Source organism: Heteronotia binoei, chromosome 8 (assembly GCF_032191835.1).
Source record: "Heteronotia binoei isolate CCM8104 ecotype False Entrance Well chromosome 8, APGP_CSIRO_Hbin_v1, whole genome shotgun sequence".
NCBI lineage: Eukaryota > Metazoa > Chordata > Lepidosauria > Squamata > Gekkonidae > Heteronotia > Heteronotia binoei.
This window is the reverse complement of record NC_083230.1, coordinates 80,140,422-80,159,564: the sequence shown is the minus strand read 5'-3', so window position 1 is coordinate 80,159,564 and position 19,143 is coordinate 80,140,422. Positions and strand designations below refer to the sequence as shown.

Here is a 19,143-nt window from a genome sequence, read left to right as displayed (position 1 = left end):
TTACTTTATGTGAAACTAACAGAAGCACGGGAGCCTTCCCAACCTTATCAGGCAAGCTGTTTCATAAAGTGGGACCAAGCAGAGAATATGTGAATGGGCAGTTACCAATTTTATTTATTTTCTGTATCCATTGGGAGAGTAGCACATAGGGCTGCTGGTCTCTATGAGAGGCCTAGGAGCCCCACAGCACAGAGTGGTAAACCGCAGTACTGCTTTCCAAGCTCTGCTCACGACCTGAGTTTGATCCCGGCAGAAGCTGGGTTCAGGTCACTGGCTCAAGGTTGACTCAGCCTTCTATCCTTCTGAGGTTGGTAAAATGAGTACCCAGCTTGCTTGGGGGTAAAGTGTAGATGACTGGGGAAGGCAATGTCAAACCACCCTCTAAAAAGTCTGCTATGAAAATGTTGCGATGCGACTAGGGTTGCCAAGTCCCTCCACTGCTGTGGCAGGGGACTTGTTCCTCACACATGCAAAGCACACACAGCATGATGATGTCATCCAGAAGTGATGTCATCATGCCAGGGATGTCACACTAGGGATGCAATAGGACTTGCAATAAAACTATGTCACACCAGAAATGCTCAGTAGTTCATGTTAGGGAGCGTGATAAGTAAAAATACAAGCAAACAGCTGCCACCACCATCAATGGTCAGTCTATGAGTTTAATTTGTTTTCTTATAAATTTGAATGATGAAGAATAAGAAACATTCCCTTTAAGCCAATGTTTGAGTCCAGTGACAACTTTAAGACCAACAAGGTTTAATTCTGGGCATAAGCTTTTGTGTGCATGCAGGAAGGCTTATGAAAAAAGGTAAAGGTAGTCCCCTGTGCAAGCACCAGTTGTTTTTGACTCTGGGGTGACGTAGCTTTCACAACGTTTTCATGGCAGACTTTTTACGGAGTGGTTTGCCATTGCCTTCCCCAGTTATCTCTACTTTCCCCCCAGCAAGCTGGGTACTCAATTTACCAACCTTGGAAGGATGGAAGGCTGAGTTGACCGTGAGCTGGCTACCTGAACCAGCTTCCGCTGGGATCGAACTCAGGTCGTGAGCAGAGGGCTCCGACTGCAGTACTGCAGCTTTACCACTCTGTGCCACAGGGCTCTTAAAGTAAAGGTAGTCCCCTGTGCAAGCACCAGTTGTTTCCAACTCTGGGGTGACGTTGCTTTCACGACGTTTTCACGGCAGATTTTTTACAGGGTGGTTTGCCATTGCCTTCCCCAGTCATTTACACTTTACCTCCAGTAAGCTGGGTACTCATTTTACCCACCTCAGAAGGATGGAAGGCTGAGTCAATTAATCCCTTTAGGCCAGCTGGTGTTAAGAAATGTCTTTGCAAGCACCCATCGGGTTTACACTAATGAGGAGGAAGCTGATCTGTGGTTGGGCGTGAAGCAACTCAGTCAAGCTTCTGAAAGAGACAGAAGAAGACAGACACTGCTGACTGCATCATCAGTTTGGGGAGTTCAGGGGGCTCTCCTTCCCTGGGATCTGATGTAGGGCTGTGGATCTGTTGCCTGATAAGAATTCTCTTTGGCTTTCACCTTTATTTTACTTGTACACTAAAGCAAACATTACAAAACCCAAATTATTACAAAATTCTGTGTGCTTTATTTTTCAAATGGGACCAGCCCAGGTATGTGTTACTGCCCCTGGAACTTTTCAGCCTCCTTAATCCTGTGCTGACTTCTTTCCCGTAAGAAAGCATTACTGTCTAACTCACAGGGTTGTTAAGAACATAAGAGAAGCCATGTTGGATCAGGCCAATGGCTATCTAACCCCCTCTTGAAGCTGGCTATGCTTGTAGCTGCCGCCACCTCCTGTGGCAGTGAATTCCACATGTTAATCACCCTTTGGGTGAAGAAGTACCTCCTTTTATCCGTTCTAACCCGACTGCTCAGCAATTTCATTGAATGCCCACGAGTTCTTGTATTGTGAGAAAGGGAGAAAAGTACTTCTTTCTCCACCTTCTCCATCCCATGCATAATCTTGTAAACCTCTATCATGTCACCCTGCAGTCGACATTTCTCCAAGCTAGAGCCCCAAGCGTTTTAACCTTTCTTCATAGGGAAAGTGTTCCAAGCCTGTAATCATTCTAGTTGCCCTTTTCCGCACTTTTTCCAATGCTATAATATCCTTTTTGAGGTGCGGTGACCAGAATTGCCCACAGTATTCCAAATGAGACCGCACCATCGATTTATACAGGGGCATTATGATACTGGCTGATTTGTTTTCAATTCCCTTCCTAATAATACCCAGCATGGCGTTGGCCTTTTTTATTGCAATCGCACACTGTCTTGACATTTTCAGTGAGTTATCTACCACAACCCCAAGATCTCTCTCTTGGTCAGCAGGGAAATGTATGTATGCTTTGTGTAGTTCTCATAGGATTTTGTAAAATAAATACATATGCAATAGGAACCCTGCAAAATAATTGTATGAACTTTCTCAGAGAAAGGCTTTTCAGCTTCTTTTGACGTTTTCCAGGTGCAATTATCTGAACGCAACATAACAAAAGGGACCCTCTGACTCCAGGTGAGTTATTTGGGGTTTTACGTCAATGCTTATTTACCTCTATAAGTTGCCCCAAAGTTGGAGGACTCTTATTAATTGCAATCGAGAGCTGGAAGTTTCAAAACGGTAACATTAAGACTGTAGCCTTTACAAAAACTACCTTGAAAATCGCACAGCTTGAACTTCCGACTTTCAATGCAAAGACTGCATTCTCCAGACAGACATTGTTCTAACCAGATCCAAGTGGGCAGCCGTGTTTGTCTGAAGCAAAAGAACAAAGCAGTAGACAAATGGCACCTTTAAGACCAACTAAGTTTTAGTCAGAATGTAAGCTGTCCTATGCTCTAAGCAGACTTCATCATATGGTTAGAGCATACGAAAGCTTATATTCTGAATAAAACTTAGTTGGGGAGGGACTGTGGCTTAGTGGTAGAGCATCTGCTTGGGAATCCCTGGCATCTCCAAAAAAGGGTCTAGGCAAATAGGTGTGAAAAACCTCAGCCTGAGACCCTGGAGAGCCGCTGCCAGTCTGAGAAGACAATAGTGACTTTGATGGACCAAAGGTCTGAGTCAGTATAAGGCAGCTTCATATGTTCATATGTCTTAAAGGTAAGCCTTGTCTACTGCTTTGTTCTATTGTTCTAGCCAAGCATTGGAGCCCCACCGACGTAGCGCAAGTCTTTATCTAGACGCTAAGTCCCTCTTCCGGACTCACCTCCTGCCTCCTGCGCCCCAAAGAGAAACGCGATTCGTTCCGCAGGGACCCCGCCCACAAGGGTACGTTGTTTAAAAGCGGCACGTGACGCTATCGTAGGGCGACTTCATCTTTGTCAGTGAACAAAATGGCGCCGTACTGTGTCCTAGTCAGGCGGTTGCAGGTGAGAGCAGTGGCTGTAGCCTCGGTTGTTGGCGGAGGAGGGGTTGGGGAACGAGTGTTGCTCGCGGAGCCGGGGGTGAGCTTGAGGCCGGTTTGTGCCTCGCAGCTCTCGAGTCTCAGCCTTCCCGTTCCTTGCTGTAGGTCAACGTGTCTGTCCCTCGCTCCAGTCCTGGCCGTGGCTCCCTAGGAACAGCGAGTGATATTCGCCCGATAGCAGGCTAGAAAGCTCTGGCCTTGCCCATGTGTCGTTGGAGGATTCGTGCCTCCTTTGGGGCTGACGCGTTGTCTGGCGGCTACTACCCTCACGTTCAAGGTGAGGGCAAGGTGACTGGGGCTCTGCAGTGTTACTCGCAGCCATACCTGCTCTCTGTGCGGGGAGAGATTGACAGGCAGCTGTTCTACTCCCTTTTGCATATGACTGAGCGCATCACTTCTTCTTTTCTCTCATGCTTATGATCTGGATGTTGTTTTTTGGCCAGTTCCGGGGGCTCTGCAATGACTGCTTTCTTTTCTAGCTCTTATTAAAGTGCTTGTAGTCCCTTATGTGTATTCCATTGCAATAAAATCTTTTTCCCCCGTAGTCTGTTAAGCTGCTTTGCTGTCTTTACCTTTTTCAGATAATTCTTTCTGCAATATTATGTGCTGTATGAAATATTTTTATTATACATTTTATGTCTAGCATTGATCTTGTTATGGATTTAAAAACAGGTAGATTAGAAATTCTTCAGTCTTAAAACTTGCCTTGTTAAAAATAATAAAGGAACAAGGATTTCCCTAATAAGTTTAATTTCCTTCTGACTCCTGGTTGTAGCTACAATAAACATTTATGCTGGTTAAAAGCTTTTTAAATAGAAAGTCATATCTAACTTTCTTGCTCCAGTTTTTTGAATGCTTTGGTGCAAATGCTTCAAAGAGTTTGAGAAGGATGGTGGATGGTGTTATTACAGTTTATATTCTACATTCTCTTATGTTTGTATCAGGTAGCAAACAAAGTTATAATTGCTTTCACAGCAAATCAAAACATGTAAAACCAACTTCTGGTGTGATATAGTATATAAAACTTCCCTCATACAGACCTTCTGAAAATGAAAATTGAGCCCCAAGAACAATTAATCTAAAAAAACCAATTAGTGAAAAAATTATGCTCTCCAGCTCTGCTAGCTAATTGAATGGGCTAAGATGTAGAATGCCAGTGCATTATACAAGAATCTGTGTGCTTGTTTGTTCCATTGAACAAATATGCCAAGGATTCCTAGAGCATAACCATCTCTTGTTTATTTTCCTGAGATTATGTGTGTTTATTAAACTTTTTGATGGAGACACTAAAACTAGCTTAGTCCTCAAACTGTAAAACTTCTGTTCAGAACAAGAACAAGTTTTCCCTTTTTTTGTAAAATTATTCACGATAAATTGCAGCAGAACAAACAACTCATAAGCATTGATGTGTGCACTGTAGTATTGCAGGGAGGTAATTACGGTATGTAACTGGCTGAATTGTAATACTGATTATTGAATCAGTGGTAACTAAAAGGAATAGAAGATGTGGTTCATCCTGAATCAAGAGACAGAATTTCCATTTATAGGGAAATTTATGCGAAGTTAAATTTGGGAACTTGCTTTGTTTTGATTCCTCTGAACCTAGGAAGCATTCAGCTTGAAATGTATCTAAGACAATGTACTACAAAAAGGTTAAAAGTTCCAAAAATATATGCTCAGCGTGCAATTATAATTTTCTCTTAAATACTTTGGATTTCATGAAGTGCCGTTCTTAAAGTTATCTTGGCTTAAACTGAAATTTTTAAAGTTACAGCACATTGATTGTAGAAGGCAAAGGTAATCTTAGGTAGGTGTGAGGCAGTTGCTGTTTTGGGCCATTCATAAAGTAGCTCACTTTCTATGGCGGCTTCTTGGCTGATGATTAAAGAGCTTTGGAGCTTATACAAAAGAAGTTCAGAAATGTAAGTACTGAGTGTTTTAAGAGGAAGACTTCGGCATTCATATTGATACATCCTGTGTGCTTATGGAACTTCTGATTTTTTTTAAAAAAATTCCATGTTTGGATAGAAGCCTGAAACAATTTAAAATGTAAGGAAGAATCTTGCTATTGCATCATTATGCCTTATCATAGGAGTGGTAGAGTCTTTTTGTTTCAGGGTGTTCCCTAACAAATTATTACCCCAAATATTGGTGGGCTTCAAGTTGGTGTTGCCATAGAAAGGGGCTTCCAAAGGATTAGCATATAAAATAGAGACTTTTTCTGTGGCTGAAGTGGAAGCAAGAGTCTGTTGATTCTTACTGACATGAAAGAGAACACATCTTTCCTCCCACTATAGCTGACGGCAGCAGAGTAGCCTGTAGTGTCTTCTTCTTATGCCATTGGTAAGTTACGGATGGGCTCTTTCATGGCCTTGCTCTTTTCAGTTGATAAATTATGTACCGTTTTCAGAACATTTCCTTGGTAACTGGGAAGAAAGTTTTAATGGGGGAGGTACTTCCTATGTTGATAATAAATATTGTAAGCCTCTGGCCTAGTGATAGAGCACAAGCTGTGCATGCAGTTCTTGGTGCAGCCATTGTTAAGAGCTTGGCTGCCGGGTTTTTAGGAAAAAGGCCTTTAAGACCCTGGGAGTCTATTGCTAGTCACTAGTTAGTATCAAAGCTAAATAAATGAAAGATCTTGTTCTATATAAAACATTTTGTATGTTGACTGCTGACAGAGCTGTGGATAGCAGAATATAACATAAGAGGCCTTCTGGATCAGACACATGGTCCAACTAGTCCAGTATTCTGTTTCTCATAGTGGTTGACCAGATGCCCCAGAAGGCCCACAGTAGGGGCATGAAGACCAGATCTGCTCCTGACATTGATCTCCAGTAAATGGCACTCAGAGGTATACTGACTTTCAACATAGAGGTCCCAGTGTTGAATGGATGTTGATGAACAATATTCTCTAAGAACCTGTCTAATTCACTTTTAAAGCAATCTGAATTTATGGCCATCATCACAACCCATGACAGTAAGTTGAACAAGCTAATTAAGCATAGTATGAAATATTTTCTTTTGTCCAGTTATGAATTTAATTTGGCCACCCCTGAGCTTGCCTTGGTGGGGTGGGTGGGATATAAATCCTTAAATTACTTTAAAAGAATTTTGGCAAAAGGAGAAATCTTCTTTTGTCTTCCCATGGATAATTAGATAAACCTCTCATATTTCCCTCTCAGTAGTTTCTTTAAGGAATAAAAAACTGAAGCGCCATGCTCTTCCCCTGAAACCTTTTTGGTTGCTTTGATTGCTGCTCTAAGGGAAAGAGAAGACCTCAAGACACTAGAATGAGATACTAAGGGTTTCCAAGTGAAATCCTTTCAGACTATAGGCAGCTGTCACATATTGTAGACCACTAGTTCAATCTGCTTTGAGTGATTAACCCCTTATTTGTGTCAAAGGCTATGGAAAAACATTTAGTCTTCTCACTTTAATCTGCCTTTCAGCAAGGATTTTTTCTATTCCCTGATCCTTTTTCCTTTAACAGCGTGGGACTTTGTATACCATTGCACAGAACACTGGATCAGGTACCTTACCCAAAAGCTGTCTTGAGTTGCTTCACTGACAAGCACTCACAAATAAAAGTGATTCTCTCCCCCCCACCCTTTGTGAGATTTGAATGCTCGTCCTTATGGTCCTTTATTTCTCCTAGGCCTAGAATCTCTCTATGGGGTTAACTGTAGTGCCAAAAAGTATTGTATTTTATTATTACATTTATATCTTTCTCTTCTTCCCTCATGGAGGAACTCAAGACAGGCTATATGGGGTTCCCAGGAGATCTCTCATCCAGGCATCCATTGTGCTCTTGCCTGTTTTTGCAAGGATGCTGTGTCATGTATCTTCTAATCATAGCTTGTGATTATATTTTGCATCACACTTTGTGCCTCAGTCAAGTGGGGTTAGCAGGGCCTACTCCCAGCCAGATGTACAAAGGCTGCAGCTGTAGTGAACAAAATTGTTTTAATGTAGCAGTTAATATTACTGTATAGCAGTAGTAGCTAATGTTAATATTATGCTGTTACAATAGCATGTTATGATAACTATTTAACTTTCCAGAAATGTTCCTATAAAATCTCTGCTTTCAGTGGAAAAATGAGTAGCATTATACATCACTTCATGGACAGAGTTGGCCTGTTGCTTAGTGAATAACTTTTCAGGGGTTGTATGGTAACTGGGGGGGGGGTGGAGTTTAAAGAAGAAACACTTATACTTGGGCGCTCAGTGTGCATCTATCAAGCACCACTTACAGAAATGCTACTGTCGTTAACCAAGACTTGCTGAGGCTGACTCTTGTAGACAGCAATAATGGTACTAAGCATGTCACCTTTTTTGGAGTAATGTCCATCCCACTCAGTGTTCCATGCATAATTTGTATTAAACTGAATGTAACATTAATTTCAGTGACCCTGAATGGCATGTTATGATCTGCCCTGAAGTGCCGGTAGGAACACAGAAGAAAAATCTCCCATAAACATAACACTGCATAATTTATGTGGGTTGTATATTGAGCTTCAGTCCAATAATCATTTCTACAGAACTCTAGGTAGAAAATCCATTTATGCACTGAATAAAACAAACACAGGACTCTACATGGGGATGTCCTTGAACCTGACCCAGAGACTGCAGCTAGTGCAGAATGTGGTGGCATGCTTGCTGATGGCAATGTCTGTGCAGGCACACATTCAGCCAGTGCTACACCAGCTGCACTGGTTGCCAATTGAGCATCAGATCCAGTTCAAGGTTATGCTACTGCTGACATTTAAAGCCCTATGTGGCCAGGGACCAGCATACCTATGGGACCATCTTTCCTTGTAATGTGCTCCAGAGAGCCTTGTGCTCTTCAGATCAACATCTACTAATAATCTCTGGCCCAAAAGATGTCTGCTTGGCCTTAACTAGGGTTAGGGCCTTTTCTGCCTAGCCCTGGCCTGGTGGAACATGCGTCCATCTGAGATCAGGGCCCTGCAGAACTTTTTACTGTTCTGTGTGGCTGAGCCAGCGGACCTTCAACCATCTCAGCTTCCCCTGCTCACAGTAAATTGCCCTCAGTAATTTTCAATCTGACTAACATCCTACAGGAGGCATTATGGACTGCTTTAGAGTTGCGTTTATTTCCATCACCATCTTTTTATTTTTAATCTTTTTATTTTTATAGTTATTTTTATATGTTGTGAGCTGCCTTGGGCCCACTTGTGGGATAGGGCAGGATATAAGTTTAATAAATAAATAAATACGCCTCTTATATGGTTTACACAAAGGAATGTTTACACGGTAAAGCCAGTATATTTAAAATGCTGCATAGGTCACTAGGTCTCCCATTTTGGAAAGTCTGATTTATTAGACTTAGTTGTTCCTTTTTTCCATAGTGGTAATCAAAACAAAAGCACTGTGGAATTTTCCCTTATGTTTGTTAACACTTGAGCAGAATGAAATACCATGCTGTTTCAGAACCATCTGACTTTGTCTTGTGCATGTTCCAGCCATATGCTAAATGCAGCCCTGGCTGGGAATGGAAAGCTTTTGTCATTTAGGAGAGTAATAGCAATAAACAATGGTGCTAATCTTTACTTGGAATATAAAGTCATCATTAAATACTGGCAATGGTTGTTTCAGTATGAGTCTCGTAATCTTGTATGTGTGGATATGGAACAAATTCAGAAGTAGCTGTCACTAATCCTCTGTGAATGAAGTTAATACATCTGCCTTTCCCTGAACCCCTCAAGCCTAATGTTACCTGTCGGTGTCCTTCAGGTAGCCAGTGGAATTTATCTCCAGGATAATACTGTCAGAGAAAGTAGTTTAAGAGAGTAGCATGTTCAAGAACATCTAGTGAGCCTAGACTAACCATGTTTTCTGCCTGAAGGTCTATGATTTCAACTAAAGATGAGCACGAGCAAACATGAATCAAAGTTTGTGCTGAACAGGGCTGGTTCATTGGTTTGCGAACCATGATTTAGGTAATTGTGTTTGCAAACTGTCATTTTTTGCAGCAGTTTGTAGGTCTCTTTAAATGCCATCCCTTCACTTGCCTCACAGCAGAGAGACCTACATGGCTTCCCTTCACTCACTGGGGAGCACTGCCACCACAGCATACTTCAGTGAGTGAAGAGCATTTAAAGAAATCTAGATGCCTTCCCTTCACTTGCTGAGGTGCACACATCTCAGCAAATGAAGCAGAGGCATTTAAAGATACCTACATGCTGACCTCCCAGCTGCCCAGCCCTAATTTCAACCTGGCTTTCATGTAGCTGAATGAGGATGTGCACTAATAAAATGCAGTGCCCACATTTTTATATGTATATGGGTCCAGCACTTGTTACAGTCTTTACCAAATGGATTTTTGGCAAGGGTTGATGAGTATGATGTGGAAAACAGAAATATTGTAGGGCTTCGCTTGGAGTTTGGAAGGGTCTTGACACTGGCATTAGGGAAACAAGAAGATTCATACAGTGATGCTTCTAACCTTCAGGCTACAGCAGAGAATGCCTGAATCTCCAGAAGTTCTTGTTGGAGGCTGTCACTATAATTGGGGGGGGGGGGGGGGTTGAATTTCACCATTCAACAAAAGTTCTACTATTGTAATGTTAGGCTCTGCACCTTTTGGTAATATGGGTATCTAATTCATTCATGTCTATCTCCTTCCAGCATGCTTTGGGTCAAGGTATTCGGCGGTATCATGTTGCTCCCGTCCTTTGCCAGCGGGCCAAGGTGGCCATGAGCCAATTTGAACCAAATGAATACATACAATATGAGAAGCTTGAGAAAAACATCAATATTGTTCGCAAAAGGTAAAAGTTGAAATTGGGGGAGCTGTTGCTACCCAGATGTTAAAGAAACTGGCTAATAAAAATAAATTTTTGTTCTGCATCTTGTCATGGCTGATGTTTATAAGCATTGTTTGGGGTCTTTGGTTACTTGAATGAATGTGGATAAAGAGAGCATTCAATTTTGGCTAGCACCCATTTTGTTTCAAGCTTGGGTTCATTAGAACCATTTGGACAAGTTGTACAGTCAGTTCCTAAACAGGTACCTCTTTCAGAATGTTGGTGCTGTTTGCAATACTAAATACCGCTCTTCAAGCAGAGCAGTGAAAAATGCCTTGGAGTTATTGGGAGTCAGGTATGCTTGATTGGTGCAATTCACATGGGGATTACTTCTGTTGCAGATATGTTTGGACAGCTATCTAAATTCATTCTCTTCAGAGTTGGCTATCATTTGAGCCAGTATGAACATGCAAATATTTGTGTTCATGCATGGAGAGAAGTCGTTATTATCCAAAGAAAAATTATCACCAAATCTTGCCTCAGTTAAAATGCATTCTGAGATAATCTGCAATGTAGTTTTCTTACAGGTTTGCTTCCACTCTTAAGGCCAAGGATTTGTGGGAGGTGGTCATCTGCCACACTCTTCTTGAGCCTTTAGCCTTCACATTTTCCTGACAATTAGTTCTACAGCACATTGATTTCTTTGCAAATAGTCTTGGGCTGCTTGAACTTTAACCCAAAGTAGCAGTTGCATGCAAACAGATGGTCAGATGGTTCTCTTCTCATTTTAAAGTAAGAAGCTGAAAGGTCCAGTTACAGTTTCATGACAGTCCTGATTACTTAACCAAGAAAACTGGGAGTGAAATACAGGGTTTCTAGAGCACAAATTTCTCTTACTGGCATTAGTCTCTGTTAACTTTCCTCAACACCACTGTTAATTGTTCCCACTAATGATAGTCTGAAGTCACTTGATCTTGTATGACTGTGGGTATTTTCACTGAGAGGAAATGTTAAACTTTATGCAGCATTAGGATTGTCCTTTCCTTCTATGCAAACCAGTGTACAGAATCTTGTTGGGCCTATTATGTGGCCCAACCAGTGTACAGAATCTTGTTGGGCTTATTATGTGGCTGGCACTTGGGTAGAGTAGCAGGCTTACATGGAGAGTCTTGCTTGGTTGCACTGCAGCTCTGTTAATCATGTCACATTTAAGGGTAAAATGCTTGAGCTTAAGACATATTCCCTTTGTTTTCTCTCCAACAGGTTGGACCATCCCCTCACTTTGTCGGAGAAGATTGTATATGGTCACTTAGATGACCCTGTCAAACAGAATATTGAGAGGGGCAAGACATATCTACGTCTGCGACCAGACCGTGTAGCCATGCAGGATGCCACTGCTCAGATGGCTATGCTGCAGTTCATCAGCAGTGGATTGCCTAAAGTGGCAGTGCCCTCAACCATCCACTGTGATCACCTTATTGAAGCTCAGTTAGGTGGTGAGAAAGATCTTCGAAGAGCAAAGGTCATTATCAAAACTTTATGTATTAGTAGCCTGCAGACAAATAGTTGGCTGGTTAGCTAAAATCAATACATGGAGATCTGGCCCTCTCCCCACAGTTGTGGCCCTTGTAGACCTCTTAGGTTTCCCAGATCCCAAGCAGCAGTGAAAGCAGATGCCATGAACAGTCGAAGCTGCCTGTTGAGATTTTAGGGCTATCATTCTCTTTCTTTAGCCACACCTTGGATGGATTAGGCTTCCCAGCATTTGTGTCTCCCATAACATACAACTCTTCCTAATCTTAAGTTTTTTAGTCTCCTTTCTGCCTCAGTTTCTTGTGTCATTTGCTCTTTTTCTCAAGCCACCTACCCTTCCTTCATGTTTATTTCTCAGTTTCCTCTTCTGCATTCTTCTGTCAGTCTACTTTACTCCATGAGTACCTGTCCTTTAACTTCCCTGCATCTTGGGACTTCTCTTCCAGTCCTCAGCCTGCCCTGTGTGAAATTTTAATTCCAGCTAAACTGATAACTTTCCCTTCCCTCAAGGAATCTGAACTGTAAATCATTTGATTTTTTTAAGCAATGGACTTTCTATGCTGCCACATCCACTCCATCAATTGAAGGTTTCACTGCAGCAAACATGATGCAGTACTTGATCTCAGTGCTTAAGTCTGTACTTGAAGTGGTTTAAAAATCAAAAAAACACCATACAAATATCACCAAAATAACAAAATCGACGTAAAATTAAACTACAATTAATTGCACCTAAGTAATACTGAAAGCAAAACTAGAAGCATAAGTAGTCCCCAAAGCTTCCAAAATGCATCCCAAAAAAGTTAAAACCAAAAGGTCTTTTAGTACTTTATTTATTAATTTGAATTAATCACCCATTCCAGCTCATGCCAGACTCTGGGCTATTTACAACCTACATAATCTTTAAGCAGCTGCAGGATGAGCACTGGTCAGGGACAATGTTCCCTAAGCTGCAGAGTCTTGTGAGCAAAAATTCTACTTTGTGAGCTACTGGCATTAAAATTGTGAGCTATTGCATAAATTAGTGTGCTATGGAGTCGTCCCTCCTGAGCTCAGACAAAAATGTGTGAGCTGGAGGCTAGCTCACGCTAACTCAGCTTAGAGGGAACAGGGATACTCTAGGCTGATCCTGCATTGAGCAGGGGGGTGGAATAGATGGCTAGTATGACCCCTTCCAACTCTGATTCTATACAGTAGTATATGGCATAAAACTTAGTTAAAAGTATAAGATTCAGATGGTGTCCTGGAGGTTTTTCATTCTCTATCCTGGACTATCAAGGAGTTCTGTTGGGAGGGAAGAAAACTTACAAAGCATCTGGGGGATAGAAAAGGAGGTGCCAGCTGGATAATAAACGGTTGCTGCTCTCAGCTAAAAGCCTGATGGAACATCTCTGCCTTACAGACTTAAAGATTCTGCCTTAAAGACTAACAGACATGGTATATTTTGTGAACTAGACCTTGCTAAATGTGAAGAAGTGAATGAATTGATTTTTCTTGGAGGTGCACATGTTACTAACCAAACTGAACACATAATACCAGCCATGTACAGTGAGTTGGGGTTTCTGAAGTAGTTAGCTATCTCTATTCACCTTGGTCAGGCTGCTTCAAGTTATAAAAGAGCCATGAAATTAGAAAGATCATAAGGACCTGCGTGACTGTTTCTAGTATTACATATATGAGGGTGTAGAAATAAAAGTAGCTTTCCAGGTTATTGTCAACTGGGGGGGTTTGTTGAAGAATTTCACATTAAAGAATATATAGGTCTGCATGTAAGCTGAATGAATCTCTCCCCCCAAAAGGCTTGCAATCTAGGAGACATGGAGAGAACAAGAAAAAAAATCAGTCTTATAGTTGCAGTTTTACGAAAACAAAGAATACCGACTCCAAATTCTGGCTAGCCTTATATGATTTTTCTTAATGCATCAAACATTCTTATCTTTCTGCTGCCTTTCTTCAGTCTATCACTCTTTGTGAGAAGGCATTTAAACATAGTACCCCAATTTGTGTCCAAGAAAATGAAGGTTGCTTATGTTGTACAAGCATGTGATGGCATTTTGAGGAGTATTTATTTATTTCTGTCAATTTATACCCCACTCCTCCCAAAGACAGCTTGGAGCAGCCCAGAGTTCAGCATATTGAAAATCACAGCAGATTTTCAATATTCTGAACATAATAAACTAGATGGGTGACAGCTAAAAATATTCAGAAACCACAATGGATGCCATCTGGATTCTCCCAAGAACCGGGACTGGGAAGAGGGTTGTTGCACAGCTGTTCACTTAATTTTAGTCATGGGAAAAGGCACAATAAGCAGTTCTGTTCAAATTTGTTTTACCTTATGTTGGTGACTGCTTTTTAGCCCACTTGCCTGTGATTAGTGCATTTCCCTTTAACTGCCATACTTCTTATCCTTGAGGTGGGGAGTTTCTACATTAAAAGTGTTGTTCCTCACTTTGTATCTCCTGTGTAAAATTCATACAAGAATCTTCTAGTCTGGAGTGTTTCTTCTAAAAAATACTCATTCCATTAATTCTTCTGTAGATCTGTTTTCATTCTGAGCAATATATACTGAGCAAATATACTGCTCTAGATGGTCATTTTGGATCTTATAGGCATACCACCCCTATTCACCATCTGCTTCTTGGCTAGGGTAAAGGTTCTGTCTCTGCTCCATTCCTGATGTGGCCATTCAGCAAAGAAAAATTATGGCAGTCAGAGGAACAGGGCTGGCTTTTCCCTTGGCACATGAATAAGGGCCGTTCAGCCATCATTGTCTTAATTTGAAGGGAATAAGTGCAAAGCCGTCAGTCTTGCTGGAATCTTCAGCAGGTTTGTAGAGGAATAAAGTTTCTGTTTTCAGGTGTTCCTTTCATTTAACGTCCTTGAAGTGATGGCATGACAAATTTGTTGCACCCTTCTTTCACTGGTGCTCTTAAGCACCATTCTTTCACTGGTGCTCTAACCTTGGGATACAATGCATCTCTTCTCCAAACAAGATTATTGTAGTAAAATGTTTAATGAAAGCAGTGTCAGTTTGACTTCTAGTCAGAATAAATCAGCATCAGTCTTTTGAGTTCATGAACTTCTTTCTTCATGGCCTTGGCAAAAGTAATTCATAATAGGATGGAGATGAACATCTTATGATATTTTTAAAACTGTTCCTTCAAATTTATAGTTGTGCAGTTTCATTTAATGAAATCAGTCTTTTCAAGACTTTTGCCATTGGTGTCTGATTCAGTATAGTATGTCATTCCTCAGGGCTATATAGTATTTTCTTTAGATGACCAAACACTGTTCTTTTCCCTGACCCAGACCTAATAGTGTATTTTGCTTTAATAAATGGAATAAAGTTTGAGTCCAGTGGCACCTTTACGACCAACAAAGTTCTATTCAAGGCATAAGCTTTTGTGTGCAAGCATAAAAAGGTAAAGGTAGTCCCCCTGTGCAAGCACCAGTCGTTTCTGACTCTGGGGTGACATCATATCACAACATTTTCACGGTGGACTTTTTACAGAATGGTTTACCATTGCCTTCCCCAGTCATCTACACTCCCCCCCCCCCAACAATCTGGGTACTAATTTTACTGACCTCGGACGGATGGAAGGCTGAGTCAACCTTGAGCTGGCTACCTAAACCCAGCTTCTGCCGAGATTGAACTCAGCTTCGACTGCAGCTTTACTACTCTGCGCCATGGAGCTTGTGTGCAAGCAGAAATTAGCGCCGGAAATACCATCACCACTGTCAGATTAAGTTAAAATTTTAATTGTATATTGACTGATTTTTAATGATGTTAATTTTAAAGCCCTATATTTATTGTTCTGTATGTTTATAAATGTTGTTAGCCGCCCTGAGCCTGCCTAGGCGGGGAGGGCGGGATATAAATAAAATTTTATTATTATTATTGCACAGCAAATAAATATTTTAGTAAATAAAAGGACAAACCCTTACATAATGTTCAAAATCTTCAAACTGATAGTTTTTAAAGTCCTCTGCCATTCAAACTGATAGGATCTAAGCCTAGATTTCTCTCCGGTGTGGATGGAGCAGAATTTGCAGATTTCTGTCTCTCACTATAGCCTGCTTTGTCCTTGGGTGGGGCCAGGTCAGACTTTTGATTTGCTGTGTAGATTTTTGTAAATGTTGTTTTGGCAGCAGCCACCAGTACAGCACAAAGGTCTATGCTGCATTTCTGAAGTTAAGCAGTGGCAATAGTTTTGTGGCTGGCTCTGCCTCTTATGGCAGCCATTTTGCTGCTGTGCCCACCATGCCTTGTCAAAATTCCAAATGTGCCTGCAAGCACATCATTTGAGTTGCCTCTGTAGTCATGCTAGCCCTGCTAAATCAAGTAAGCCTAAAACTGAATGCCATTTACATGCAGGTTAAGCCTGGTGCAGGAGTCAATTTATGAATTCCATCAATTTATGAATTCCATCCATTTATGAAGGGGCAAAAATTATGGTTAGGAAGGGCTCTGTTGATAGCAAAACGCCAAATTCTTAAACACTGGAAACAAAATGATGTAATTCCAATTCTTCTTTGGGAAGATGACTTATTGAAACTTGCAGCTTTTGAAAAAATATCGTTTTCTGGTCGTAGACAAATGTGTCGTTTTAATGAGATTTGGAGTCCATTTATGCAAATGATGAATGTTTAGCTGATTTGATTTGATATCGTTGTAAACTGTATCGCTTTACTTTTCTTGTATTCACTATATGAAAGTTAGGTTGATGTTCTTCTTTCTGATATCTATTAATGTTTAACTTGAGTAACTATTGTAATTTTATGCACTGGGGTTTCACATGTGGGGTTTTTAAAACAACAATAAAATAAAAAAAATAATAAAAAAAAAAGATGAAAAAAAATTTATGAATTCCATCTGAAAAAACAGATTTAGTAGTCTTTCAGGAATGAACAGATACCCTTTATTTTAAAATATGTGTTCTCCTTTGCTAAATCTACTTGAAGCAGCTACAGTGTCGCTGTCCTTTTTACCCGTTACTTTCAGAATCATATGCATAGGGTAAAATTGAGGATGAGTGTTTCATGAGGGGTGGTTAGCTTCTAATTCTGTGAAAGGTAGAAATTTCAACTCTTTACTGCTCTGCCTTGTGTACAAACAGGACATTAACCAAGAAGTGTACAACTTCCTAGCCACAGCCGGTGCCAAATATGGAGTTGGTTTCTGGAAACCTGGCTCTGGAATCATTCATCAGGTAAACTCTTCCCTCCCCAATGGCTAGGAGAGGACACTCTCTCTTTGAGACAGGGATTTCTTTGTTGTGTGGCTTTCCTTGTAGGGCTGAGTGCCTAGCTTTCCAATGAGGTTATTTTTCCTTTCCTGGGCCCATGGTTCTACAAGGTAACCTGGACAAGTTCTCCAGCTGTCTACTCAAGGTCATGCTTGTCAGAATGCTTAGCAAATCATGGAGGGTCTATGAGGTGTAATAAGTCTTAGAGTCCCTTGTGTTTCAATTTAATTAGAGAAGGTTGGTGGGTCAAAAGTCCACTCAAACTGTTAACGCTGTGGACTTTGTTTTATTCCATATCAAACATATTGTTAGCCTATGATAGTATAAGTCTGAGAGAACTGACTGAATTTGCCATTCCACAAACTAAACTGTGGTCTGTATTTCTAATAAAGATATTCAAACTGGTAACTGGCTATTGTAACCTGAACTCCTGTTTCCTTGGTTCCTCAGGTATCAGTTGTAGAACACTAACTACTCCCTTTTCTTTGCTATAATGTATTAGTTTTAAAACAAAAAATCTATTGTTAGACATCTCTTGACTGCCAGAAAGGGCATGAACACTCTTTGTTGTATTTGACCTTTAGGATAATTGGTCGTGTTTGAAGCAGGTTTTTAGCTACTGGAGTTACCATGGTTGCTACAGTAATTAGACTACACTTTTGAGAGCAGAGATTGAAAGGGAAAATCACATAATGGAAGAGTTTAAAATAATGAGTTACAAGTATGGCTCTCTGATGGCTTCATTTCTTGTCCTCTCCTTGATTAAAATTGCTTTGACAGTTCATGAGCCCCAAGCCAATGCAGCAGAATTTGGTTTAGTGCCAAAAAACAGCTTTCAAACTCTTTTTCTGTTAAATCTGTCTGCCATGTTCAGGTCATACTGATCTTTGTCTAATTATATCTTTACCTTTGTCTTAGATTATCCTGGAGAACTATTCCTATCCTGGTGTTATGCTTATTGGTACAGATTCCCATACCCCTAATGGAGGTGGATTGGGTGGAATCTGTATTGGAGTTGGTGGAGCTGATGCAGTGGATGTCATGGCAGGAATTCCTTGGGAACTCAAATGTCCAAAGGTGAGGCAGTGGAGGATATTTTCATTTCTTCTATGCAAAGAGCTGGGAGATAGGAACAAAAGGATATCAGGAGTTTGCACTTAGGACATTCAAAGCAGATCGTTGAGAAATGGCACCTTCCTTGAGCTTCATGTTTATATTCTTTGGTTCTTCAGGTAATTGGTGTAAAACTTACTGGCAAGTTGTCAGGTTGGAGTTCTCCTAAAGATGTAATCCTAAAAGTGGCTGGCATCCTCACTGTGAAAGGTGGTACAGGAGCCATCATAGAATATCATGGGCCTGGTGTGGACTCCATTTCCTGTACAGGTAAGGGAATACCTGCTTGCATCTAGGAGTGTGGCTTGGGAAGCTTTGGTAGCTGACAATACCCATCAGAGCATTCAGTATCTCTTATTCATTCAAGTGATGGGCCTGATTTGTTGTTCATTCCTTGAGGATGGGTGAGATTAGAACACTTTATCAGTCATTGGCTAAGCTTATCAGCAAAAGTGCTGCAGAAGACTATGAGCTACTTTCAAATTTATTTATTTTTTATTTACCTTAAATTTCTGTCCCGCCCTCTCTGCAGGCGGACTCAGGGCGGCTAACAGTCAATTTACATATTTGCATTTACAGTTTAAAAACCAATAAAATACAATTACAATTAAAACATTCTAAAAAACATTCTCTGGTGCTGTCTTTAATATAGGTGGATTCTTTTCCTGATGGTGATCAGATAGTAATCATAGCTCTTTAGAAATGTGGGGTGGCAGTCTTCTCCCGATGTTAAATGCCTGTCGGAACAGTTCTGTCTTGCAGGCCCTGTGGAAGGTAGAAAGATCCCGCAGGGCCCTTATAGTCTCCGGGAGGACATTCCACATTCCTGGTGCTGCCACCGAGAAGGCCCTAGCCCTTGTGGAGCATAACCTGGCCTCCTTTGATCCAGGGATGGACAGTAGATTTTGTGTCCCTGAACGCAGTGCTTACTGGGGAACATGCAGAGAAAGGCGGTCCCATAGATAGGCAGGCCCCTGACCATAAAGGGCTTTAAAGGTCAATACCAACACCTTGAAACGGACTTGGAACACAAAAGGTAGCCAGTGCAGCTTTTT

The 19,143-nt window shown here is 41.1% G+C and overlaps 1 protein-coding gene across 1 annotated transcript in view; it reads left to right on the top strand.

The window, feature by feature from the left end:
* Positions 1–3,225: 3,225 nt before the first annotated feature.
* Positions 3,226–19,143, top strand: part of ACO2 (aconitase 2) — a 39,029-nt gene continuing 23,111 nt past the window's right edge. The window contains exons 1-6 of the mRNA XM_060245371.1: positions 3,226–3,391; positions 10,078–10,220; positions 11,460–11,718; positions 16,847–16,939; positions 17,894–18,052; positions 18,208–18,358. Coding sequence (XP_060101354.1) covers positions 3,356–3,391; positions 10,078–10,220; positions 11,460–11,718; positions 16,847–16,939; positions 17,894–18,052; positions 18,208–18,358 — 841 coding nt within the window. The 5' untranslated portion in view covers positions 3,226–3,355. The remainder of the gene's footprint in view (positions 3,392–10,077; positions 10,221–11,459; positions 11,719–16,846; positions 16,940–17,893; positions 18,053–18,207; positions 18,359–19,143) is intronic.